Raw genomic sequence first — 26,403 nt, 5'->3', positions numbered from 1 at the left:
ATATATATATATATATATATATATATATATATATATATATATATATATATATATATATATATACACACACACACATACACACACACACACACATATTCAAAATCAAAACTAGGAAAATTTCAGGCTATGGGAAAATTCACGTGCAGGCCAGAATTCAACCTCATACACATTAAAATCCAATCAATAGTCCTGTAATAAATACTTTAAGGCATAGTTATTATTGCTGACACTGTCAAAGAAGTCTTGATTTAAAAGTGGCATTGCAGTTTGTTGTGTCATATTGGACTGCATAATGTTGCAATATGTTTGTAGTAGTTTTCTTCTGAATATTTGAATGAGGTGGACACAAAATTCAAAATTATTCCTTTATTATCTTTTATAATCAAATAACTATATAAAAAACATACAACTATGTACATTTCTGGATACAAAAAATATTTACTTTAGTAGTCTTGACAGAGGAGTTCATGGTCAAACATTGAGTACAGGGATGTCAAAGAGGTCACAGAGGCCTTCACTTTCATCCAGATTACAAGCGTAATCCTGTTCAGATGGGGCCGGAGATAGACGAAGGAGCGGAGAAAGAACTGAGAAGAACAAGTAAACACATGATGAACACAAATATACTGCAAGTAACAGTATGTGATAGACATGAAGTCAGAAAACAAAAAAGCGCTTACCTTCAGAGGTCAGGAGCTGTTTGATTAGATCTGCGTTCATCAGTTCTACATAACAAAGTAAGATTTTCTTAACCATACATACATACATACATATACAGTAAAATTTAGATAAAAGTTTAATGATATAAATAATTAAGAGACTCAAGAAACAACAAGAGCCATACCTTTGGTGGGCTGTAGAAGTTCCTCCAGTTCTTTCGATAAATTTCTCACTGGAAAAAAGATTTTTAAAACAATAAATGTAAAAGCGGTCCACACTGTCAGAAACATGCACAAGGCAGAAACACATTATTGTCTGAGCATATAAAAAATAACCAAGACGCAGAGAAAAGACGCTGCAAACGAGAAACCACTGATAATATATAACCGATAAACACTTTTTATCAGTCACTGAGGGAAGAGCTTGAGGTCTGTGTTATTTCCACCTCAGTTCAGATAAGAAGCCCTAGCCATGTTTTAATTTAACATTGAATTTACTTTTTTATTTGATTTAGCAAGTTAAATGCACATGTCACATATCTCATATTTTTATACTGTCCAAATTACTGACTTCCTCTTTCCAAAGAAACCAGTAAGTGTGACATTTTGTTCTTCATGACCTGTCAATTCAAAGCAAAGTCCTTATCATAGATCTAGAGTTTGGATCATCATGACGAGGGGTCGAGCTGAGTCTCTGTGAGGTTTCGGCTTCAGTGGCTTATCAACAAAAACTGTCTTAAGAAACTGTACAAGCTCAAATACCCACCTCCGGATGCCTCAGTTTTGTTCGGCTCACGGTTTCTAACTGTTGATGACTCCATACGCTGCATGTTCTCCATTGCTGTCCGTAGAAAACTGGGGCTATATCTGGTGTTGGCAGGGGCCTGACATGGTGTAAAACTGCTTTCTGCCACATCTGACATGGCCAACTTTGCTCTTCGTAAAATTTCTTCAGGCGGTGGGACTGGCAGTACGACAGGAGCAGAGCTGACAGAGAGTTTGTTAAGAAGCACAACATCTATCGGCCCATTGATGCTTTTCAGGTGGATCTGGTACTTTGCCGGGCAGTTCTGGACCTGACAAAGGTGCACGAACACAGTTAATCATCCTATAAGAAAGCCAAAGAACAAAGTAAATCAGGTTCAGGTGATGCAGAACTTACAGCTTTAGGAATGGGAACATCTAGCTGTGTGCCAGATGGTGCTCGCACTGCTAAAAGAGTGTGGCCTGGATAAAGAGGAGACAGAAACACAATAATTTAGTCAAGTCTTTGCACATTTTAAGAAAAAGGAAATTAACTTTGTTTGCATTTACTTTGAACAAAATGTTGCTCTGTTAAGTGCCATCGTTAACTTCTACAGCAGTGTTTGTCCAGCTGTGCTGACATTACTCCAACTTGGAAAATATGCTGATTCGACAAAACATCAGCTGATTCTGAGCTGCAACCCAGCTTGACTCTGCATCTCTGATATTCACAGCTCAAAATTCTCCTGTGACACATTTCTTTAGAAAAAGAAAGAAAGAAAGAATAAAGCATGTGGACTAAAAACCTCAACTGTTTCAAGTTTTGATACATTTACGAAAAAAAACTGTTATAATCTTCAATCTCTGAGTCTTCCTCAAAGAAATGCGCTTATGAGATATTTTTGAGCAGTACTCGGATGTGTCCTTCACTGCAATAGAATAAGGAAAGAATTGTTATACATTACCACTGAAGCAGTTGCAGATATCTTCATGATTCACATAAGTCAGAGTTGACTTCAGTTAAGGATCAATTTGAAATATTGTGTTAGTTTGAGGGGAAACATTCTGTCTTCTGTCTGTGTGTAGAACACGGTAGGTATTTACAAGAATTACTTTTGCCAAAGAAAATCCAAACCATGTCTGATCATAGAATAAACCACAAGAAATCTGATACAATCTGCACAAAATGCTGTCCAACATATCATTTTCAATATAAATTTAATTCTTAGATCCACATTTGTTTCTGCATTGTTTTCTTTGTCTTTTGTTAAAAGGATATTTGCTGCAGTCTTCTGTTGTGTTCCTGATGCTCTGTTCAACCCAGAATCTCTGCTGGTCCAACATCTTTTCTCTCTGCTCCAAATCCTCCAGCTCAGACTTCAACTCCATTACTCTGTTGGATGACTCAAGTGCATTTGATCCAGGCATTGAACCCCTTATTAAGAAAAGAACACAAGTGTTATATATTATAAAACACTGTTTACACTGTGCATGCATATCCAATTTCAAGCACACAATGTAAGGTTAAAAACTTACTTCCACTTTACAATGCTTTTGGAAATTTTCATAATCAGACCAATGCCCTCCAACACATTTGTGATGTCATAGATGCGCCTTTTCTGCCCAACAGCCAAGATCCTCACAGCCTGAAAGAACATTAAAAAAATGATCCACGTATGATCTAGGTGTTTCAGGGGATCAGCTTGCCAGAGGTACTGAAACATTTGGAGATCACTTACAGTTGATATCCATAACCCACTTTCAGAAGCCAAATTAAGCACAAAACACAATCATAGGAATGCTCAATTTTGAAAACATGAAGCTTTTGGTTAAATGCACCTATTGACAATTACCTCAGACAACAGCTTCTGCAACATGAACGACATAATATGTTGCTCTGAAGAGTTCAGCGAAATGAAAACTTAACACCTAAATATCACATCAAATACAAATCTGAGGGTTTTAGTTCGTAGAAGAGCTAAACTAGCTGAAGTTAACTTTTTTCTCTTGGTCTCACATTTGGTACCAGAACCAGAAATACTGGTGCATAAACAATCACATATTTCTTATAAAGCATCCCAAAGTAACACAAAAAACAATTCTTATTCCCTGTATGTAGAGTAAGCAGCAAAATTCACGAGAAATAAGACAAAGAGTTATATGTTTCATTCAATTTTTTGTATGTATTGTCTGGAGTGTGTAGTCTTTGTCCAAGACTATGACATTAAACACATTGGAAGAGGCATGTAGAAGAGATGATTTTATTCATAGTGCACTCATGATGAAACATCTGCCGGGGTGTGTTCAGGGTTTGTTGTGCAGTGTGACTGACCGGTGTCAGCTCACTCACGTCTTTGATGTCCAGCACACCGCCCTCTGCTTCTTGTAACAGGCGGACGAACCTCGTGGCGAGCAGGTTAAGGCTCCTCGTACTCCGGTGGCACTTTAGGTTCAGTTCTGGCATGGGGGAGTCCGTGTCCGGACTGTGTGGGCTTCCTTCGAGATCCATTCTGCTGGACGTGTGAGGGAAAACAAACATGGGGGCGTCCAAGAATTTGCGATGTTGTTTTGAAAAGCTGCCAAGAGTCTGCCTCTCAGAATCACACTGGATTAACTTCGACAAAAATCTAGCCAGGGTGTCCTGTCCGGGTGTTGTGTAATTGGACCTGGATTTGAATATATGACGTTAAAAACAACTTTCACACCGAGTCGTTTCTGCCTACCGCGGACTTATTGTGAAAAGTTTGTACCGGAAACACAAGCATTTTGAGTATCTTCTCACTCCTAGCTACACAGCTAATGTTAATTTTAAGCAGCCTTTATGTTATTGTTTACTTTGGACTGTTTGGAAAAGTGCTAAAACATGCATTCAAGCATACTGTGTACGTGGCCTCAATGCCAAGCTTGATAAATATGATGATACATTATTGTTACCTGGAGCGCTGCAGGGAGCGGCGGTACACAGAGTTCCAGCCGAGGGTGCCGAGCTAAAGCTAACGTTAGCAGTCTGGACGACGACAAGCGTTGGTACTTTAACTTGAGGCACAAGTTGAGACTGGCAGGTTAATTTACCTTTGGTGTATTTTTAGGTTTATGCCAATGTTTACGGTTCAGTCCAAACTTTAGTGGTACTCCTCCCCCCTCACTGATATGAGGCGCGAGTTTTTCCGGTAGTTGTTCATACCTGCCTTCACAATAAAAGTCCAAACTGGCCAGAATATAATCCTCTGGCACTGAAATGATTCAACTTCATAAAAAGTAATCATGGAACAGGGATGAATCCAGTTGTTTATTTTATATGTATTCCATCTAAATTAAAGGTGCACTATGTAATTTGGGGGAAGCCATTTTAATCTGTAGGGAAAGATCTTCATTGACTGTTTTTGTAATGCCTTACAAAACTAAATGCACAAACTCTTTGTTTTTAATAACAGAATGAACTGGATAAACAATCTAACCGTAAAGGACAACATAATTTCATATTGTTGTACTAAGTTTATATTTGGCAGACGCTGCCACCTTTCGAGCTCTCAAGCCGTGTTCTTTCTGGAGAAGCTATTTTCTTCTGAGAACAGCTTATTTATTCAGTTGTGTGAAATATAAGCACTTTTGAGTTTTGTATTGTTACCTCATTAATGTTGTAAATATTAAAATTCTGCCCCGTTTAAGGATCAGACTAGTCTAATAACATTGAGAAATTGATAAATTTGACCCAAAACAGTCTCAGAATCTGTTATTTTTAAAGGTTTTTAAAACATGTATTACTTGTTTTATACTTCCTTTATTTTCTAGGAAATAATGCTCATTTGTTTATCTTTTGGCCAACAATTAAACCAATATAGAGACTGTAAGCTATTCAGCAAATGTTTGTTAATATAATTCTTAGATCAATATTTGTAGACATTCGCTGAAAAATGCCAAGGGTATGTGATTATATTTCACTGTATAAGGGCACAAACCCATGCAGTCGACCAGGCCTGTTTGAGGTCCAACACTGGCAGACTGGCTGTAGAGCAGTTGCCTGTTTGGCTCTGTTAGTAATCAGGGAAACTTCTCCTAAGCTCCTTAACAAGTTTAATTCTGAAGAGGAAAATATTTTTGTGCAACCTTGTCTTTTAACCTGCAAATACTTTTCACACAATGTCATGCTTATCTGGTAAAACAGACCCTTTCCACAGAAGACACATTAACATGTCAGAGTAGGGAAAGCACAGGTGTTAATAATAAATCAGTGATGGATGAATACCATGCAGCTGCTTCAGTTTCAGCAGGTCCTGTTTTGCTCATGCTGCATGCTGTTTCACCTACGTGGCTTACTGGGATACTTTAATAGAACAGAGACAGTGTTTGTGTTATTAGTATTACCTGTCTTTTTCATAATATGACAAATCAAAATGTCCCAGGCTCGGGGTGACTCAAGGAGTCTATGCTTGGTAGTTGTTGGTAAATAATGTATTATTTGTATTCCCTGTACACCAACAGCCTAATAAAATGAACTGCTATATAATTCTGCATTATATTGTGAATATGATTTCTCAGAGGAGTGTGACTCACCTTATTTAGCCTATCTCTAACTTTGCCATTTGTTTTTCCACTTAAGTATATTTTAGTTTTATTGAATTATTTAGCTGAACTTGGAATTAAATCAAATCAAATGTATTTATATTGCCACTAATCACAGAGCCTCAGTTGACTTGTTGTACAATCTTCACTCATAGCTAAGAGTGTAGAGTGTTGATTCCAGAAAGGAAAATCTTAAAGAAAAAACCTTCTAGCAGGGGAAACAAAAGATGGGGGAAAACTTGAATCAGCCTCTAAACATCAAATTTGCGTGAAATCTATATTACATGAATAACAATAAATGATGTATATTTGATGGTGAATGTAATTACCCTAATGGGAACTCATAATAATAGTGTTTGTCTTTGGAAAAATTTCCCATGTCGTTAAAAAAAAGTCAAACTATTGTGTACTGTAGACTTTTGAGTACTTTGTGTTGTTTTATTATTATTGACCCTGTGACTGTGTTCCTCTACTTGTAACGTCAGTGGGTTTGGGACTTCCGGGCGGAGTCAGGCGCTGGTCACGTGACCAACAGACGCAGTCATATGACGGTGTGATTCGACTTGTTCACGCGGAGCTGCAGCTGAAAACAGTGGAGGAAGTTACTGCGACGAAAAAGACGAAGACGAAGAAACCTCGTCTTTCTCTTAAATTAGTGTGAGGTGGGTTCAGTGATGTCCACCGGCGGGTTGTTGCTGTGTTTGCTGGCAGTGTTTCAGCTCGGCTCTCGCGCTCATTACGCCCCTGATGAGGTGACTTACCTGCCAGGCATGATGTTCAAACCCAACTACAGACAGTGGTCGGGGTACCTCCAGGCTCGGCCGGGAAAGTTTCTCCATTATTGGTAAGAAAACACTCAGACTGGCCCTCTGCAGCTTCCCGGTAAGCTCCACCTCGCTCCGCCTAAATGTGACTTCGGTTTCGCTGAGAATATAAAGAAATGAGTGACTGACAGTCAAACAACGTGTTGAGACCCTGAACACTGAGGTTATGTTGTCAGCAAATTCAACAGTACTGAGGGGGTGTTTGTTTTGTTTTAGAACGTAATTGTATTTTATTATTTCTAACAGACTTAACTTTTAGTTGATAACACTGGCGATTTTTCTCACACTTGCCGTAAGTAATTTTCAATGAGGCCAAATTTGTGTGCCTGTATTTTGTTGTTGTTGTTTTTTTTAAGACATGTGTGACCTTTCTTGAAGCCATGCATTATCTAACTCTGGTCCCCACCCCCTGCAGGTTTGTGACGTCTCAGAGGGATCCAGTCAAAGACCCTCTGGTGCTCTGGCTGAATGGAGGTCCAGGCTGCAGCTCCTTGGATGGATTCCTGTCAGAGAATGGACCGTTTCATGTGAGAATGCTAATTTAATTAGTAACTGGAGGATGGGAGAATATTTATCACAGATTGTGATTAAAAACACTCAGGTTAAGTTAATTACATTATCGGGAGAATTGTGAATATCCTCACAAGTGACTTGAAAAAAACTGTCCAGCTCGAGAACATTTAGTTTTATACTGATATTGAAGGGGAGGCTGCACCCTTCTGCTCATAGCAAAACCTCAAGCCTGTCATAATGGCTTAAGTTTATTTTGTGTGTTGAATCCCCACAAAATTTAAATCAGATGGGTGTAGATAATAAGGATTAATATGGAGATGAGGTAACAGAGAATAGAATAACTTTGAGTCGTGTATTTGGGTCAGGAAATTGTGACATAATCATCACCGTTATCATCTTACGCTTGCTGTACACTGACGAAAGAAAACTCTGAATAGTTATTGATGGGTTTCCTTTTTAGGTGAATGATGATGGTGCCACACTGTATGAGAACCCATTCAGTTGGAACAAGATCGCCAATGTGCTGTATGTAGAATCTCCTGCAGGAGTGGGATATTCCTACTCCGACGACAAAAACTACGCTACCGATGATGACCAGGTGAATTCAGACTTCATTTTGAGAAGTAGAGATTAGAGGCAGGCTTTCAATTTCACTTGTTCTTCCCTCAGGTCGCTGAAGATAACTACAGAGCCCTGCAGAGTTTCTTTGCCAAGTTCCCCAAGTTTGCTCAAAATGACTTCTTTATCTTTGGGGAAAGTTACGGTGGAATTTATGCACCAACCCTCAGCCTCCGTGTGGCTACTGGAACTGCAACCATCAACTTCAAGGTGAGCCTTAAATGAACACCACCAGAAAGCAGTTCGATGACTAAAGAGTTGTTGTTTTGCCCTCCGGGAAGAGACATCTGCATTCAAGCGTTGTGATTATATTTTGTACATTTTGTTTTCAGGGCTTTGCAGTGGGAAATGGCATCACCAGCTTTGCTCTCAATGAGCAATCTTTGATATACTTTGGTTATTACCATGGCCTCTTTGGAGAAGAGTAAGTGGCACTTTGTGGTGGAGGAAGCTTGTTCGCCTTGGAAAGCCCTTGTTATTTATTTCAAACGTAAATGTAAAGTGCTTTTGAGCGGTCTGTAGACTGGAAAGGTGCTACAGAAATGTAAGTCCATTCAGCAATGACTTTGCGACTGATCAGCATCGACATATAGACATTTAACATGAACAAGCCAAGAAGTAAAACATGTTATCTGATACATATGTAATTTTGTATGTCAATATTGATCTCATTGTCATTTTAAACCTGTGTTTTATGTGCAGTTTGTGGCATGATCTGAATAAAAATTGCTGTGATGACAAGGGAAGCTGTGTCTTCTACAACTCCAGCTCAGAGACCTGCAAGACTCTGGTACATGTGCACTTTTACTTTAGGACTCAGCGGGACTTTCTGGTGTTACTCATTAACTCATTAAATTGAATGTCCTCCTTGTCTCCCTACAGGTGGGTGTGGCCTTTGGCATTGTGTATGACAGTGGACTTAATGAGTATGCCCTGTACTTGAATTGTGAGGGTGTCAGAGGATCTCACAAAGGCTATGAGAGGACCATGGCTCACCTGTTTAAGAACTACAAGAAACAATGGCTCACCCACAAAGTGAGTGTTTCCTTCCACAAATAAGTGCTGCATGCACCTGTGCACCATGTTCTCGTTTTCTTGTTGATACTAAAAATCTTAACCTGAAGTTTTCAGATGGAGTGCCTTCCTCTGTGTCTCTGGGTTTAGTCCCTCCCTGCCTCAACAGCACTGCTCAGATGAACTGGCTGAACAGAGGTGACGTGAGGAAAGCCTTACACATACCAGACACACTGCCACCGTGGGACCTGTGCAGGTATGTTGTGGCAAAATGATGAATGTGATGTCAGGTAGTGGTCAACAAGCACCGTGTGATGTTTTGAGACATGAAGTTGCAAAATAACAACATGACTAATTTGCTAATGCAAGCAACAACATAATGTAATAGCTACATGTCTTTAAGTCTGATATTAATCTTTGTAGGCTAATACCTCAGACTATACTGGAGTAAAGACAAAGCTTCATATTTTGTTTTTAGGTTCATGATCTAGCTAAGTTGGAGATCTTTTCAACAATCTGAACAACAGGAACACAAACATCTGTCATTTATTAGAATTATTTCCCTTTTCAGAATTTGTTACTTCCCCCCTGTTAACTTTTAAAAGTCAGAGAGACTGTTGGCAAGAATAACTCTGCAGTGTTATCTGTCATTTCCTTCAGATGCTTGATGGGCTGATAATTCTTGAGTGTGCAGTTGGATATGTTGTGTAATTTCAATCTATTCTGAAACATTAGCCTGATTAAGAAACCACAATCATGTTCTGGGTTATTATTTCACAATCAGAATATCGATGAATTCATATGTAGTATACTTTTTAGTTCCCCATGGTTGGCTTCTTTCTAGAATATTAAATATATCACTGCAGATCTATATAAGATTCAAATGGAGAAAAGTATTATTGACAAGAGTAAGGACAAAATGTATAAAGTACTGAAATATGAAATTGCATGCCTCTATCATTGCTAGAAAAAAAATGTCAGCTGTTGCAACAGTTACTAAAGGAGAAACGTTTACCTACCACATGTTGTACAAAACGGGACATTTGTTGCCCTCTGCTGTGACAACATAATCTAAATCTCTAATGATAAAAAAGGTGTGTGGGATCTTCACATTTTTGCTTTGATAACAGTTTTTAACACTTGAAGTAATAAATTAAACAGCTGTCTTATATCTGTTCATGTATCGATCTTGAAATTGGGTTGACAGTAATTGTGAAATTTTAGTTATTTTCCCATCCTGTCGGTGCAGTTTAGGTAGATCCATGTTGATCCTAATCATGATGAGCTCTTTTTGCTTGTAGTGATGACGTTGGCGAGCAATACACCACTCTGTACCCAACAATGAAGGATGTGTATCTGAAGCTGCTCTCTCTGGGCCTGCGGGGGCTGGTCTACAACGGAGACACCGACATGGCCTGCAACTTCCTGGGAGACCAGTGGTTTGTGGAGGACCTCGGCCTGAAAGTAAGAACTCAATTTGGAAAAGATTATAAATATTTTTCCAACCTCAAATTTTTTTCTTAATAAATGTTGTTCTCAGGCGACTACTAAGTACCAGTCCTGGATTTCTGATGACCAGATTGCTGGTTTCTACCAACACTTTGGAAACCTCACGTTCCTGACAGTCAAGGTAAACCATCGGTGTGGTCTTGAGTTGTCCTGTTTTACTTTGATACTGTTGCATTGTTGTGAAGTACTGCTGTCCTGTGTGTTTCAGGGTGCAGGTCACATGGTTCCTCAGTGGGCTCCAGGTCCAGCTTTTGACATGTTCCAGTCTTTCCTCACAAATGGCTCCTACTGAGCCAGAATGTCAGATTCCTGCACTCCCTTGTTAGTTTGTACATTTTTCTCAGGGAAGATGATTTTGGAGGAAAAGGGACTGTTCGGGCACTTTTATCATTTGTGTTGTTCGTACCTGCAGTGCAGTCTGAGTATTTGGAGAGAGACACGTTGGCTTTACTTTAGATTTGAAATTAAACAATGCAAGTTCAACAACCACATCTGATGTTCAAATCTATGTTGTGTTGATGGTGTAGGAGTTTTTTTTTTAGACAGTCTCAGTTTTAAGAGAACACAAATAATTGTACACACAAACGAATGTCTCTAAAATAATTTATTCCGTCACCAGCCAGCTTCACTTCTTGTACATATTTGAGATTTTGTGCCTTCAAGTTGATTTTCAGTAAGCGTAAAGCATACAGTTCTGTGTAACTTCAAAAAGCTTCTTTGTGGCCTTGACTTGAGATTATTGTCTTGAAACTAGGAAGCTACACATGTACAAAAGGGTACAAGACCTTCACTAGAAGTGAAAACCCTGTTTAGAATTCAACACTTTGATGTACAGTCTTATTTCATATCAAATGTGCTGAATAAAAAGCCAAAACAAATTGTCCTCATCCTGATACTCAGACTGAACTTTTATTGATCAATTAAGCAATTTTCTGTAGCACTGATGTAAAGCTGAATTTTGGTGTCTGATTTTTTTTTTTTAATTGACATTTGCAGGAAATTTAAACACTCAAACTGCCTTGATCAAAACTGCAGCTTCACATGTCTTTTATTAAACAACTGCCAGTATCATATTACAGATTGTCCAGTTTATTCACAAGCTTTGATCGTAGTTCATTAATTGGTACATCACAGGCAGAGCTGTTAAAACTTTCCATGAACTTCATATTTGCAAATCAGCTGTCTGAGAGAGACAACAGGGTCACATGATCTCTGATTATCTTGGAAAGAAAATGTACATCTTAAGACAGAAATCATAATTGCAACAAACGTTCACTCATGACCTGACAAACGGTTGTCTGCAGCACCAAAAGGTTAAAGAGATTTGACACAAACAGTTCAACAACAAACCTTAACCTATTAGACTACAAAGTCTTTGTATTCCAACAACTGATTGTTTGTACAGGTCTGACAGCAGTACTGTTTTGACTATAGCTTCTTCACTTCCTCTTAATTGACTAATGCAATCCCTTTTACATTCTGTCCCTCATGTCCACAAATAAAACTTTTTGGTTATAATACAATTGACAGTTAAAAAAACAAAAGGTTGTCAAGTATTGAATCTCACTTTGATTATAGATTATGGATCATAACTCATAACGTACCCAAGATTATTAGTGATTAAATAAACCAAAGCAGGGATTTAATTCACTGTCTTGAAGTCTGTCTTGAACTGTCATTGTAAGCGCTTGAATATTAATCTCTTGCAAGACAGTTTAATGATATCAATAATTGTGATTATGAACATTTTAATTAGTGTTAAGTAGAATGAATATTGGAGCATTAAAAAGAACAAAAGCTCACACTTTGGTCTTAGGTTTAACAACAAAACTAGAAATATCTACAGTGGTGCGTTCTGATTCAAGTAGACAAATCCTCAGGTTTACATGCTGTCCCTGGTCTATGCACCCAGAGCAAGTATTTCCTGTAAATTATGTGCAAACTGAATTCTGTGTAGGTTACATCCATGTTTTGCATACATTCACAAAGACTGTCTCATTTTAAACCCACTCTGTGAGGAACTGGCACTCTTAAGAGTTTTAATATCCTGAATGTGGGGGCGCTGCTCGCCGCGGATGCCCTAGTTGGCTGAGGGTAATTAATTTTAGGCGTTTTGAAAAGGCCCTGCAGGCTCACATGAACGTGGCTTTTGTAACCAGGTCTGAATGAAAATGACTCGGCCACAAATTCAATTACAGAATCATCATCATAGTATGTCTCTTAACCTTATAAAATATGTAAGAAAATATATGAAATAAATAACTCCAATTATTTTTGTAAGTGTTAAAATGTAAATATTTGCTTTGCCAGAACAGCTGAAAAAAATATTTTTCAACTCATTAAGGAGTACTGACTGAAATTAAACCAAGACTTGAACTGCCCAGCCCTACAGATAAAACATTGATGCAAACCTGTCTGTTAGATTTCATGTTGACAAAGTAACAGCAGCGTCAACTTAAAAGTCTGGACCTGGAAACCACTGCATGTCATTTTCAATAAGAAACATTTAACATGCAAAGTTAAAATACACAAATTGGTACAATTTCATCATTAAAATCAATTTGATTGTAAGACCTTTCTGTACAAAGTCCTTCAGCTCTTGTAAACAGGACAGCGTGTCGTCCGTACAGGGTCAGAGACAGGGAAGTCATTCTGCACCCTGTGGGACGGCTAAACTGTCAAAACTGGTTCCACTGCAAGTTAAAAATCATAAAAAAAACATGCCATTTAAACTGTACATCAAATAAAAGGCAAAGTGTCCAGAGTTACTTGGCATCTTCTCTGAGGACTACCTGATGGCGTAAAAGACCTGTGGAGCTCTAACTCAACATGGAGCAGGGATGTGACATGCCAGAGAGATTTAAAATGAGTGTCATGAGATTCTTCATCTTATCCAGCAGTTCAAGTAGCAGCACACAGCCAAGCACCCCTCCCTCATTCTCTAACAAGGAGTCTACTGTCCACGATAAAAACTGTTCCTTTTAGCTGACGACATCTTGGTAGATGGAGTTGGTCGTGGTGAGGCCGAAGATGAAAGCTCCAATCGTAACCATGACAGCAGCCAATATCACAAATCCATGCCAGCTGTGATACAGAGACCAACAATGAACATCATCCCATCTGCATTAAACACTTTTTATGCTGACATTTAAAACTGAAACGTTTCTAATGTGTAAGCAGCAGAATGATAGACAACACCAAACTCTGGTGTTTTGGTTAGGTTTTTTTCATTATCGATTTATCTGCTGAATCTATCAAATCCCATGAATAATCAGTACACAGGATTGTTGCAAATCCTCACATTGGTGAAACTGGAGCCACAAACTGTTTGGATTTTTGCTTAAAAGGTTACTTTTAAAAGTTTTGCAATCAATTATATAGACCAGTGGTTGCAGCTCTAGTCTCATTTCGTCTAGTTACACCGTACATCTACCTGCTCATCAGTAAACAATCAATATATCTAATTATCAACTGTTAAACCACAGTACAGGGAAGGAGCTTATCATGCAGATTTTCTGCACCCTAATGGTCAAGGTGTGATAATGCATATTTAAGTTATATTTCCTCTGAAGAAAGTTATCCTCTGTTTCACCCATCCTGAGTGAACATTAGCAAAGGGTCAATACTGTGCAGCCCCAGCTCTTGTTACAGACGCAAGCAGACAAACATAATACAATCATTTCTTGAGAAGTTCCAGAGAAACTAAAAGGGTTTTGAGAATAAGCTGTATCTCACCCTGCAGATCGGTCTTCTGTCTCTGACAACTTGGCTTGCATCAAACACAGACCTGTTAAGTTATAGAGACATCAGACAGATGTTACAGTAGGATATTAGAATTGCACAGAAATCCACAATCTTGCTAAGAATGAGTGAAGTGTTACCTGGGAATACAAAGATGAAGCAGGCTGCCAATCCTCCGATCAGTGAGATCACCCGACCAATATCTGGGATGAAGAGGGCGAGGACGAGGGTGACAACAAACCACACCAGCGTCTGCAGGATCCTCCTCCTCTGCTCACGACGGACGCACACCTCCACCTGCTCGCCTTGGAAACGCAGCCAAAGTCCTTCGATAACTGCCCTGGAAGAACACAAGATTAGCAGTGAGGAAATGGAAAGGAAATTAAATGTGTAAAGTAATACAAGGCTGCCACTGAAATCCCTTGGGGTGTGCAAGAGTGTGTTGCACAACGCAAATGCTATACAAAAATCACTCTGTGCAATAGCAGCTGTTTTGCTGCATGAGTGAGACCGAGCTGCTTGTTTGTGTGAAGGGGAGGTTTTGTGTGGTTATTTGTGCATGAGGTAAATCATAGCGCATCTCAGTTAATGTTGTTAAGATTGTATAAATAAATAAATCTTTATTCCAACAATTGTGTGTCTCTTACCTGCCACAGAAGTGTAAAATAGGGTATGAGGTGATGACACAGATGACAATGAAAGCTCTTGCGATGGCAACTGCAATGTCATTGGGGGGGTACGACATCAACACATCCTGACTGACATTGGAGCCGAACGTCAGGAAGCCACAGACTCCTGATCAAACACAGAACACAGCAAGCATTGACGTACTGACAGCTGGTCACGAGCCATCTTACCTGTAACAGCACCACAAAATAGGGGACTTCTGCTATCAGCGCAATTTGAACTGAAACATTAAGACCCATTATATACTGAATTTTAGGAACAACAACTGATAGATGTTTCATGTCTGGGTAATGTTATCAAAATCAAACACGTCTTTACAAGCAGTTTCCTAATGTAATCAAAATCCAATAAATGCCAGACTCATCGACAGGTTACAGTGAGTAATGAGCGCTGATAATACCTGTTCCTGTGTAAACGAAGAGACAGATTATCATGCTGAGAGTGACAACGACGCCCCAAGGTTTGATCTCCTTCTTGCTCATGCTGTCGAACACTGGCACACAGCTGACGTGGCACTGCAGAAAATCAGGAGGAAGAGGATCAGACGATAAAAGTTAATCAATATTAAACAGTTTAAAAGAAGGCCATATCAAATGATACCAAATGAAGAGATACCTGGAAACCAAAGCATATGGTGGGCATTGCATTGAAAACTGCGGTCCAGGAAGCAGAACTGCAACAAACACAACGATTTAGCAACTCAAGCAAAGCATGACGACATGGATGCTTCTGCTTGAATGAGTGGGTGGACAAGGCTAAAATGATTCATCAAAAGTTGTTAAAAAGCTTAGCTGCACACATTAAAGAGCAGTGTTCATGAAGTGTGTGCAGCAGAGCTCACCTGGGGGGAACATAGCCTGGAGTCATCTCTTTATCGGGCCAAATGTACTTTATAATGACCACGATGGTAACATACCAGGTTCCCATCACACTCAGTGTACTGCAATGACCAAGAACAAGAACTCAGACATGATTATTGTACAAGGTTAATGTTGTTTTAATCCTCTGTGAGAAAATAACCTGAGTCTTTGTACCTAGCATACTTCTGGAAGCCAATCTCTTTGGGGATGGAAAGAGGAAGAATGATCAGGACTGCAGTAACAACGATGGTAAACTTGCGGTCAGTGTACCAGTAGCTTTCTGCACCCTCTGGTCTATGAGCTATCGCATCTATCACTGAAACAAAACACAGGAATTAAGATATAAACTTTGAGAAGCACAGATGGAAAAAAGGGGACAGTAAAATGTCTAGAGTGAGGAGTGCCATCGTGGAAATTAACAACAGACTGCTGTACACATGGAAGAGATTGAGCAAGTAGATAGTTAAAGTCACAACCTCACCATTTATTTCATAAGACTGACAGAGGTGGAGGGTCACAGTCTATTTCCTGGAAGTAGGAATTCTACACTGTCAGCGTCTCAGCAGTGGGTCACATGAGTGACACGTTTATTGAGTGAAAAAGCTGACTGGAGCCATCCTTGATGCTCTTTACCCTGGTCAATGATGGCACTGCCTTTTAAAAAAGGTTATCAACCCTACTACAGCTTCCAGACATCTTCCTCTGTTTAAACACACAGATCACTAAAATGTAGCACAATAATGACAAAGTCCATGCGAACGTAGGTGAGAGAACAATAAGTAAAGACATTTATACAAAGCTAAGCTCTGGGAAATGGCACTTTCACTGCTGTCAGGAGACAGAAACAGGGAGGCTGTGCTGACTTTATCACTGAATATACTTACAGCGATCCAGCTGGTCTCCTATGACAATGAAGAAAGCAATGCAGGTCCCAAATGTGTAGATAGCGATGGCTACTTCACACAGGACACCGGTGACTTTACCGCAAGTGGCTCGAACAACCTCCTGATACGTGCTCTCATTGCTGACCTAAAGAAACCAAACAAAATGTCAAAATGTCAACTGGACAAAAAAGTCATTGTCCAGTTTCTTTGACCAGCTTGAAGAGACGGATGTGTTGGGAGATGGTGTATTAACATACATAAAGATAAGCTGAGACCTTGAGGAGCTGAGCAGATAATGTTTAACATAACCTGTGGCTTCTATGCAATGTAGGTCTGTTAACGAGGCTCGAAATGATACCAAGAAAACCTTCCCCTGCAGCAATACAACACCACCAGCATCACTCAAAATTCTGACAGAAACAAAAAAAAAATAGAAATTGACTGATCCAGGGACAGTCCCCTAACCGTCAGCTACCCATTTTTTTCAACCATGTGCCCACAGTGGTTTCATTCTGCGTTTCTTTGCTGACAGTTGTTAAAACCAACAAAAAATAACCTTCTGCTGAGACAGCTCATGTGATTCAAGATTTCACATAGCACAGCGTGGAGTCCAAACAAGGTATTAGATAAGCTGCCACCCACAAAGAAGTATGAAATACACTGGTGTATACGTCTTAATATGATTGACTTTCTTTCATCTGATATTTCCAGCAGGTTTAAACACTCATTTTTTACACCAGCTCAACACACTGCTCTCAGATATTACTCTCTACTCCACAAGAAAACCTGCAGCAGGAGCCTCACTGCTAACTGGAATCAAGTAAAGTTTTAGGGCTGTTGAGTCATCATACTCATGAAGTCAGTGGCTCTAATGGAACCACATGCTTTAACACAAAGTTCATCCTATAACTGAATGCGACTGATCGATGCATTTTAAAGCAGTTCTCTTAAGATGTTTCTGGGTCAGAACAAATTTCATCTGTAAAGCAAAATGAATGTATTCAAATGACTTAAACCTGGATGGACTCTTTCTCCTTTATGTTTTAATTATCAAGCAAAAGTCTGAGCCATCAGGAAGTGAAAGTCTGAGCTCTGTTGCTATGTACTACATTTAATCAGGAATACAACCACAGAACCGAGTTATTGCACAAGTCTGCTCCAGTTATTTCACCATTACTGAAGGAAACATGCCCATGTGAAAGAACAGTTGTCTGAATTAAAAGGCTGATGAACATGTCGAAAGAGAAACAAGTGGAACGGTAAGAGATGGAAATAAAGAATATTCTGAAGAATACAGGTTCTGAAGAGACACAAACCTTGGAGCAGTAGCCCAGGATCACCAATCCACTGATTATGAAGATCAACATGAACTGAAACAAAAGAAACAGGAAGTAACACATTATAGTTCCAGTTAATATTTTGTATATGCAGTTTTGTGTTGGTCAAAAGACAGAACCAGAAAATACACTTAGGCTGTCAGCAGTTATGAGCTCAAGCAATGTGTCTGTCTGCACATACATTGGAGCCAAGTACATACAATAAAACATTTAAGATCAGAAAACTGCAAGTAAAGCACCATGTTTTTTCCTTTCAGCTTGTCTTAAACCCAACAATATTTGCTTCTCTCATTATATGTTGGTGGCCATTAGTTCAGTGTGGTGACTACAATGTAATGCCTGTGCACCATCGAAGTCCATACACTTGAAATGCTTGTTTTGGCCAGATTGTTGTTCAAAGTGGTTGTGATTCCTTCGGAGATAAATGTTTTCATTAAGAACCTCATGTCACTCCTGCACTGATTCGCCTCTGGAGGTTGAATCAAGGTTGAATTATTGGCGAACCGAACCCGTGAGAATGGATGAGCCGGTAGAGGGCGTGTTGATCGTACAGTCTGATAACTACACAGGTCCTTCACTCAACTTAATAAAGAGAAATTTCCCACAAAGCAACGCTACACGACTAAACAAAAATAACCTAGAAATTGTAACTGTCTTTGGCAGCTTATATGAGGAAAAAAAAATACCACAGCTGCACATGGAGAAGCATCCGTCCTCCTGTCTGTCCTCCCTCCCCTCGAGTGAGGGAGTCAGACAGGTCTAGTTTACTGATGGTGATTACCATATGTAATTTAGCACGAAAAACGTAACTTTGTTGCTTTCCAGGATGTTTAGTGGGTCAGGATCTCAATCACAACACATATATAACAGCATCCATATGATTGTAACCTTGAAACCTTGAAAACACACCAACGTCATCATCATGACGTGTACCGTCACGCCTCTTTAGGAGCCACAGCGCTGGCTTTCTGTGTGAATTACACAGCGGTTCGTCTTTACGGCAGAGATGCTTCACTCTGTGTGAATCACCATGGGCGGAGAACTGGTGAACCAATGCTGTGGAGATAATGCGTTTTCTCCTGTGTGAAAGGGATTAATACTCATAAAAACCATCCTGATTTGTCTTTCCAGTGTTCCAACAATAAACAACTCTCATTTAGTTGAAATGAACCTTTAATCCACCATGTTAGACGCTTGAACAGCATCTGAAACCACAACATTTTCACATCCATTGCAGTACACTCAGGATTTATTTCAACCAAACCGAAGCTGGTGTTCATTGGAACAGTGGAGAGAATAACTAAGAAGGTTTCGTCGTGTTTGGTTTTGCTTTTCTGGTGAATTGAATGTGGTGTGTTTCACGGCAATACAATTTCTGCTTCTCCAAATGGAGTCTTGTGGCTTGGGTGAGAACAACAATCGAAATTTACACATCTAAAATTATGAGTCCGACAGTGGCAAAAACAACAAGCACTTTAAGTGGACGATTTCACTGCACGCTACATGCTAATAATGACTAATTTGCATTTGTCATCGGATTGACATTTTACACACTAAATAATGAACAGAATTGGGGGCTGCAGGACAAGTTATCAGATTACAGCAAGAGCTTATAGACCACATAACTTGTGTGCCTCATTCAGTGGACAAAGTGCGTGTAGAAGGGAGAGACAGTGCTAAGTCATCACTGGGACCTCCTCACCATTTGAAGCATCACTCCTGCAGTAACTCCTCCGGCCATATTGAAGGCTGCAGGGAAATTGAGTAGGCCTGCGCCCAGTGCTGCATTCACTACAATGAAGACAGCTCCAAATGACGACACACCCCCGCTCCTCCTCCTGTCTGTCTCAAGAAGCCGGTCAGAATCCACGCTGGGGCTCTGCAAGAGCCACGCTCTTTCTCCAGAGTCATTACTCCCAACTCCACCCCAGTCCTCCACATCAGTGTTAATTGCCATAAGTCAAGAGGCTGTAGCTTGGCCTGCCAAGCCTTACACACTTAAGAAGATCAGTCTCCAACACGCTGGATCCAGCTGGAGAGAAGTTGATCAGAGGTAGAAGCAGTAGCAGCAGTTTATGTCCAGTGTCTTAAGTTCCACAACAGTCAGGTTTCTCAAAGTTATCACCAGCTGCATCAGCGTGCTGGTGGAGCTGTTTCGTGATCTGCAATGAAATATTGTTGCATTTAGAGACATTTCTTGGGTAAAAAATGAACAATTACAATGCTGATATCAAACCAACACACACTGTAAATCAATATAAAGTAGTCATTTGTTAGTTTTGTTTGGATTAAATGTAAAAAGTCGAGGCAGGTTAGTCAGGCCTTGTTGATCTCGATGAAGGCTTGAAGGTCAAAAAGTCATTCCAATTTGAAAAGAAAATTTGCATATGAAGCCAGTTTTTTTGAAGAAAATTTTTTAATTTGCATTCAAGTCTTGGAGTGTGTTACTTCTCTATTACACCTCTCATAACATTTTCCATGTCTGAGCCCACTTCCATTGTCCAGTGTGCAACATCAGGCTCTTTTTGGTTGACATGAAACTTGCAAACTGCCGTCTCACATGATCTTGGTTAATGTATTAAAAGGTTCCTTGTGGAGTTTTTGACCACTCAAAGTTCAGATGAACCGGTTCCTTACTTTTGTTTAACTAATAAAAACACCACCTAGTACATAGCTAGGAGCATGGGGGTGACCTGAAGCTGTACATTACACATTCTGAAGAGCGCAATCCTTCCCCTTGGCGAGACTATGGTCGCTTTAAAATTAAACTGTTCAACTTGCTTGAGCAGTCTGGTCATTGCACAACAGGGACCAGTGAAGAGCTTCAAGTCAAACAGCACAAGTATTTCCCTGCTAACACAGGCTGACTTTAATACTGATATGTACAAATTACTCAAAACTAGCAAGGGGGCTTTGGGATATGGGTGCATAGATATGTAATATAAGTCAAATGAAATGTGTTGCATTATTTTTGGGGACCAAAAGACACAGAATAAGAAATCAAGTTAAACACTGAAATATTCCACTATCCCTAACCAGTTTTGAGTAGTGTATGTTTGTTGTTAGTAGTAAGTAAAACAAGGGTTACAGGACATTAGAAAAGGTGCTGATGATGTCCAGCTGACCTCAACTCAATGTACTGCTATCTTATTCAACCCAGACACCCCCTCAGCTGCCAACATTAAATACTGGTTAAACACCTCACCTTGTAATATGATTAGAGTATTGCTTTTTCCACCCCTTTCATTATCACAACAATAACTTCTGTCAACGCAGTCAACCCCTTTGTTGCTCTGTGTCCTACAATAGCTAGCTAGCAAACGTTACACCTAGCCAAACACAAAACACAAGCGAGATCGTTAGTCGCCAGACAGTCCACATATTCATTCATATTCATAATTTATATTCGCTGTTGTGTCGTCGCTGTTAAGTGGTGTGTAGAGGGTAAAATGCTGATAATAAGGAGCAGTACCTTCAGTGTTGGACCGCCTTCTCCGCAGGCAGATAATGACTGAACAGTTTGTGTTTTGGCAGCCAGCACAAAGCAGAGGAGCGTGTGACGCTGCGTCACGTGACTGTCGATCTGTGTCTTCCGGTTGCTTGGAATTGTGGGTATTGTAGTTATCTGCAGTTAAACGACGCATCCTACTCTCGTCCTCCTCACTCAACAGGCCAAACGTAAAGATTTATATAAAGAAAACCTATTTAGCACAAGGATACTCGTTTGGAAATGAGATGAGAAATCTTGTGTGGGGTTTTAGCCTTCAGTAGATACAATTAGTTCAATGGCTTATAAATTAAACGTTTTTTATCAGTGCATTGTAGATTAAAGCCAGGTTATCAACTGGGAAATCTGGCCAACTGTGTCACATAAGATTGTGGTGATTTGATGGATGACACCTTCCTTTGGAAATGTTGCCAGTATTAAAGCAGAAGATTAACTGAAGTGATTAAGGCCTCTGAATCAGTTCTGCATTATCACCTCATCTTCCAGCCCTGTTATGTCCGGCAGAGAGGCTGTGTGACAGACACCACTGAACATTTCTGGAGCTTCAAGGGACAGCAGTGTTGCAGCATTCTCCTAAACAAATTAAGCAGATGGGGAATTGTTATAAAAAAAAAAATAAAAAGTCAGAAAACCAACCAGAAAAATAGGAAAAATAAATAAAATGGTTTGTCTGGCGTCCAAGAGCACTGAAACCCTAAATGTATTTGAAAAGTCTTTATTTAGGGTCAAGCTCATGCACCCACTTCAAATAGGGTGTGTGTTAACACTTTTAGTTTAGCTGCTACATTAAAGATTTCATCTTGACAAGACTTAAGAAAAGACTAGTCAAAGAAACTACTCCAGACTTTTCATCGGCATAGGGAAGACTAGCTAATGCAAGAATTATTTTTTGGTGAATTTACCCTTTAATCCTGCTACTTTTTTTTTTTAATAAAACAAGTATCATGACATCTGTAGACCTACATTATAGTGCAAATGTGTTATTATTGTGATGTAAAGTTAATCACTGATTAAATGAGCAAGATGTAGGTATATCAACTTGGGAAGCTGCGTAAACTGCAAGTAAAATGGTCAATGGAACGGATCACAAGAGGGGGAAAATAAAGAAAGTAAAGAAAAAACACATTAGAACACATTAGAATACTCTATAGCCATTTATTGTTTGTTCAATGATCACGGTTCCATTGTTTTATGACATACTGCAAAATGTGGAGGCAACATGCCAGGAGTTTCAGAAGTATGACCAGACTGGGGAAAACCCCACATTTTTAAAATGCCCTGTGTATCCAACGGTCTCACTGACGAACAGATTCATTCACTGATCCATGATATCTGAGTAAATGAATAGCATGTGCATATTTCTTCATGAACTGTCCAGTGTTCACCTAAATCAGGTGCCCCACTCATCTTTATTATCAACACAGAGACATCTGGATGAAATACAAGGACTCCATTATGAAGAGAATGTAAGAAATGGGACATTCAGTTTGGGGCTGTGGTGCTTTATGAAGAAACAATTCTATCTGTGTAATTCTTTCAAAATATTGATTGGTTCTCTGTACGGAGTTTAACCGTTTTTTGGCTTTTTTGGATTAAAAAGGGACTGACGGAGAGACGGCTGTGCTGCCACCAGAAATCATTCATGAATCCTGTTGGAAACATACTGAGAAAGATTCCCAACAGAAATAATGAGGAAATTACTGGATGACTGATTAATTCAGATGAAAAAAACAGATCTGCCTGATAGTTAACTGATTACTTAATTGAGAAATAAAGAGTGCCAGCTAAATATTGAACCTCAAACAGTGCCTTACACCTTATAAAGTGCTACGACTCCTCCATAAAAATTAAGGAAAAAAACAACAGAAATCACATTTTTGACAGGCTTTCAAATGCAACAGAGTCTTCAACATGATCGTAACACTAATGAACAGGCTAATATTACCCCGATGTTGGTTCCTGGATGTTTTAAAGTGAATGAGCTCACAGCAGATAAAACAGCAGACATTTAGGAGGACACTAATGCACAGCCGACAGTTGATTCCACATAATAAATAAGCAAAGATGAACCGTCTGTGGTGGGAGCAAACATGTCTCTTACAATTTGGCAGGGGAGCCAGTGAAATGTTTAAGAAAAGGTAACCAGGAACTAAACCGTTTAACAGCAGTGAATGTTCCAAGTTGAACTTGAAATCCAATCAAGAAAATGTCTAACAAAATACTGAGCTCTCTTCTAAATGGTGGAATAGAGCAGACAGCGAATTAGTGACGCATTAATCTCCTCTTAAACACTGCTGCTTTGATTTTCGTAGCTCTCCTTGCAGCATCCAGTCTACTTGGTGACCGCGTGGATCCCGTGTGCCAGGTAGCCCACGTTCCCGGAGGACACGCCTGCCATGGAAATTCTGCCATCCTTGGTCATGTACACTGAGAACTCCTTTGTCAGGCGCTCAACCTGCGAGACAGATAAATGAACACACACACACAATTATATTTTGTTGTAACTTGGCAGCCATCTGAAATCTGCTGCAGCTGTCTGCCACTATTACATTAGCTGAATCTACTGAAGATGAAAGCATGGACACTTTTTTTTTGTGACCTTCACATAAAAACAAGGCAAGATGATTATTTTCTGTTATAAGCAGAGGGATCATATTGAAAGGAAACAATCACAACAGTTGTTTAAGGCCCAGATGATTTTCAGCTGATTTTACTCAGAAACGGGAGGCTTGCTGTGAGTCTATAATCATTACACATTATTACAAATACAGACAAAGAATTGTAATCATGATCAATGGGTGGATTTCCTTAAAGGACAGATTTTCAATTTATTTAAGACCAAGTGCTTACATTGACAATAAAGTTTTAATCTTTCAGAACTAAATTTACCTTTGAAGGACAAGACTTTGGTTTTGTTTCAACTATTTTCTTTGTGCTATTTCCATGTTAAGATGGAAAGAGCTACACTAATCTCATACCTGTACACTAAATATGAAGGCAGTAGCTGCTTAGTTTAGTGAAAAGACAGAAAACAGCGAGCTAGTCTTATCTTGTTTATTTAATTTCTACAAAACAAGCTGTGTAAAAAGAAATATGTGCAATTTTGGAGGGTTTTGAGCCAGACTGTTTCTTGGCTATGGGCAGTTGAACTTATTCTACCTGAATGAGAGGGAAAAAAAATCCCAGAACAAAAATCAAACTATTCCTTTAACATAATTTCCTTTGAGAATTAGCCTTGTTCTATGGCAACAGTTATTACTGTCTGTTTTATTTAAGAATTAAGCATCCGCTAAATTTCAAAAGATAAACATATTATTAATTCTTTAATATCAACTATCACAGGCCAGAATGTGTGTGTACCTGATCAGGTTTGAGGCCTGTGAAGCAGAACATGCCAATCTGGTCGATGACATGCTGCCAGTTGTGAGTGGAGCCCTCCTTCTGTAGACCAGCAACCAGCTGTTCTCTCATCTTAATGATGCGGTTAGCCATACCGTGGACCTCCTCCAGCCTGGGATCAATGACGGCCAAGTCAAACAGATCAGGAAATGGATTTTGGATCAGTTTGGTGCAAATGAAAGATGGACTCTTGAACTTGAAGTGCTTTTGCAAAAATCCAAACTACACATTTGGTTCAGGTAATATGTGTGTGTATGCATCTACAAGCACATACCACAGTGAGCGCAGGTCTGGTGTGCTGAGAATGGTTGATGCAATTCTGGCGCCATTCATTGGTGGGTTGGAGTAAATGGGCCTGATCAGGATCTTGAGTTGAGACTCTACCCTCTTTGCCTCGTCTACATCACCGCACACCACAGTGAAGCCTCCAACACGCTCACCTGTGAACATCAAAAATCCATGTTCAGTGTGAAACATTGTGATCTACAGCGAGTCTGACCAACTCAAGGTGTGTGAAAAAGGAAAACTGTAAATTTGCAACTAGTAAAGTGTATTAAGGAGCTTCATAAATTAGGTATGAGGGGTTGGACATGACAATCATTAAATAGTAAGTCAAAACAGACAGTTAAGTCTATAAATATAACATTTATTTTACTGTTCCCATCAGTGAGATTTACATTCTCATAATCTAACTTTTAATTTGAATGAGATCTCATCTGGAACATGTTTTAAGAAGACTAGAGATCACTAGGGCTGCTTCACTGTTGATTAATCTGTCAATTATTTTCTTGAGTAACTGATAAATTGTCAGAAGATGGTAGAAAACCAGCAAAGCCCCCAAATACCTTCTCAAATGTCTTGTGTTGTCGCAACCCAAAGATAGTGTTTATTTTCACAGGTGAGGAAAAAGGACAGAAAATATTCACATTTTGACAAAAAAAAAATTTAATGACTTGTGAATCACTGCATTCACTTTATGAAAAGTTGTTTTGATGAAGAACAAAACTACTCTGAACACTACCACCTACTCCTCAATAAAGAGTATCTAGATGACTGATTTAGGGCATGTTCTGAGTTAACACAAAATAACTAAGTAGCATAGGTAGAGCTGACGATAACTTATTTTTTCACACATAATCGTACAAATTTATTTAGTCCTTTGAGTCTCAATTAATGGAATAAATCACGTGTGACCACCTAGTTTTTACCACTGGGTGGTGATAAAACACAAGATACAGTTCACCCAGTCACCATGAACGCATGCATGCATTCATGTTGTCTTCCATAAATGTATCCCTAGCTTTATGGTATGTACAGTGCAGCACATATATGTTTCTAATCATTTTAAAGCCTCTCTCATTTCAACAGATTCTGCAGTTTGGTCATTCTTGTATTATCTAAAATAACCAAAACTCTGAGATGGTCAGACCCTGTCCAGCGGTAGTAAAACTAACCCGCACCTTAGTGTTTTCATCTCATGTCTGTACATATCTTTATGCGATCTTTTATTAGTATTCCATTGAGTTCATGTAAAATTCTGACT

General features: G+C 39.3%; 4 protein-coding genes across 6 annotated transcripts in view; 1 reads left to right on the top strand and 3 right to left on the bottom strand.

The window, feature by feature from the left end:
• Positions 1-351: 351 nt before the first annotated feature.
• On the bottom strand, positions 352-4,595 carry LOC119017891 (transcription factor E2F4-like). 3 transcript variants are annotated; one of them, XM_037095037.1, is made up of 10 exons: positions 4,338-4,595; positions 3,736-3,916; positions 2,940-3,049; positions 2,683-2,838; positions 2,369-2,412; positions 1,822-1,886; positions 1,426-1,735; positions 845-892; positions 681-725; positions 352-587 (listed from the first exon to the last, which is right to left on the bottom strand). In XM_037095037.1, the coding sequence occupies exons 2-10, from the start codon at positions 3,910-3,912 to the stop codon at positions 472-474; spliced, it is 1,071 nt and encodes a 356-aa protein (XP_036950932.1). In that variant the 5' UTR covers positions 3,913-3,916; positions 4,338-4,595; the 3' UTR covers positions 352-471. The 3 variants fall into 3 exon arrangements, with proteins under 3 accessions (XP_036950932.1, XP_036950931.1, XP_036950933.1); XM_037095036.1 differs by having other exon boundaries at positions 3,736-3,913; positions 4,338-4,594; XM_037095038.1 differs by having other exon boundaries at positions 3,754-3,913; positions 4,338-4,592.
• A 1,910-nt stretch (positions 4,596-6,505) lies between these two features.
• Positions 6,506-11,517, top strand: si:ch211-122f10.4 (cathepsin A-like). Its single transcript, XM_037095034.1, has 11 exons — positions 6,506-6,810; positions 7,206-7,317; positions 7,764-7,901; positions 7,973-8,131; positions 8,254-8,345; positions 8,624-8,711; positions 8,804-8,956; positions 9,046-9,191; positions 10,237-10,399; positions 10,476-10,565; positions 10,653-11,517. Exons 1-11 carry the CDS (start codon positions 6,641-6,643, stop codon positions 10,734-10,736), a joined length of 1,395 nt encoding a protein of 464 aa, XP_036950929.1. The 5' UTR covers positions 6,506-6,640; the 3' UTR covers positions 10,737-11,517.
• slc38a7 (solute carrier family 38 member 7) lies at positions 11,513-21,534 on the bottom strand. Its single transcript, XM_037095035.1, has 12 exons — positions 21,426-21,534; positions 19,656-20,115; positions 17,933-17,986; positions 16,617-16,761; positions 15,907-16,048; positions 15,714-15,812; positions 15,488-15,545; positions 15,273-15,387; positions 14,833-14,980; positions 14,326-14,525; positions 14,180-14,231; positions 11,513-13,528 (listed from the first exon to the last, which is right to left on the bottom strand). Exons 2-12 carry the CDS (start codon positions 19,908-19,910, stop codon positions 13,426-13,428), a joined length of 1,371 nt encoding a protein of 456 aa, XP_036950930.1. The 5' UTR covers positions 19,911-20,115; positions 21,426-21,534; the 3' UTR covers positions 11,513-13,425.
• Positions 21,535-22,599: 1,065 nt separating this feature from the next.
• LOC119018035 (aspartate aminotransferase, mitochondrial-like) overlaps positions 22,600-26,403 on the bottom strand; it is a 10,155-nt gene continuing 6,351 nt past the window's right edge. The window contains exons 8-10 of the mRNA XM_037095362.1: positions 25,135-25,300; positions 24,822-24,972; positions 22,600-23,916 (exon numbers count right to left, since the gene is read on the bottom strand). Of these exons, the coding sequence (XP_036951257.1) occupies positions 23,794-23,916; positions 24,822-24,972; positions 25,135-25,300 (440 nt within the window). The 3' untranslated portion in view covers positions 22,600-23,793. The remainder of the gene's footprint in view (positions 23,917-24,821; positions 24,973-25,134; positions 25,301-26,403) is intronic.

Source organism: Acanthopagrus latus, chromosome 4 (assembly GCF_904848185.1).
Source record: "Acanthopagrus latus isolate v.2019 chromosome 4, fAcaLat1.1, whole genome shotgun sequence".
Classification (NCBI taxonomy): Eukaryota; Metazoa; Chordata; class Actinopteri; order Spariformes; family Sparidae; genus Acanthopagrus; species Acanthopagrus latus.
The sequence above is the reverse complement of the archived record's forward strand: the minus strand, read 5'-3'. Positions and strand labels throughout refer to the sequence as shown.

What these genes read in the sequence shown, in the direction of transcription:
- si:ch211-122f10.4 (XM_037095034.1), top strand. Translation starts at nt 6,641, where the DNA reads ATGTCCACCGGCGGGTTGTTGCTGTGTTTGCTGGCAGTGTTTCAGCTC. An exon ending in CATGGCCTCTTTGGAGAAGA is followed by an intron (nt 8,346 to 8,623) that starts GTAAGTGGCACT and finishes TTTTATGTGCAG; the next exon opens with TTTGTGGCATGATCTGAATA. An exon ending in TGGAGGACCTCGGCCTGAAA is followed by an intron (nt 10,400 to 10,475) that starts GTAAGAACTCAA and finishes TGTTGTTCTCAG; the next exon opens with GCGACTACTAAGTACCAGTC.
- slc38a7 (XM_037095035.1), bottom strand. Translation starts at nt 19,910, where the DNA reads ATGGCAATTAACACTGATGTGGAGGACTGGGGTGGAGTTGGGAGTAAT. An exon ending in CCATATGCTTTGGTTTCCAG is followed by an intron (nt 15,388 to 15,487) that starts GTATCTCTTCAT and finishes GATTTTCTGCAG; the next exon opens with TGCCACGTCAGCTGTGTGCC. An exon ending in ACAGAAGACCGATCTGCAGG is followed by an intron (nt 13,529 to 14,179) that starts GTGAGATACAGC and finishes TCTGTATCACAG; the next exon opens with CTGGCATGGATTTGTGATAT.
- LOC119017891 (XM_037095037.1), bottom strand. Translation starts at nt 3,912, where the DNA reads ATGGATCTCGAAGGAAGCCCACACAGTCCGGACACGGACTCCCCCATG. An exon ending in AAAAGCATTGTAAAGTGGAA is followed by an intron (nt 2,839 to 2,939) that starts GTAAGTTTTTAA and finishes TTTCTTAATAAG; the next exon opens with GGGTTCAATGCCTGGATCAA. An exon ending in ACAGCTCCTGACCTCTGAAG is followed by an intron (nt 588 to 680) that starts GTAAGCGCTTTT and finishes TGTTCTTCTCAG; the next exon opens with TTCTTTCTCCGCTCCTTCGT.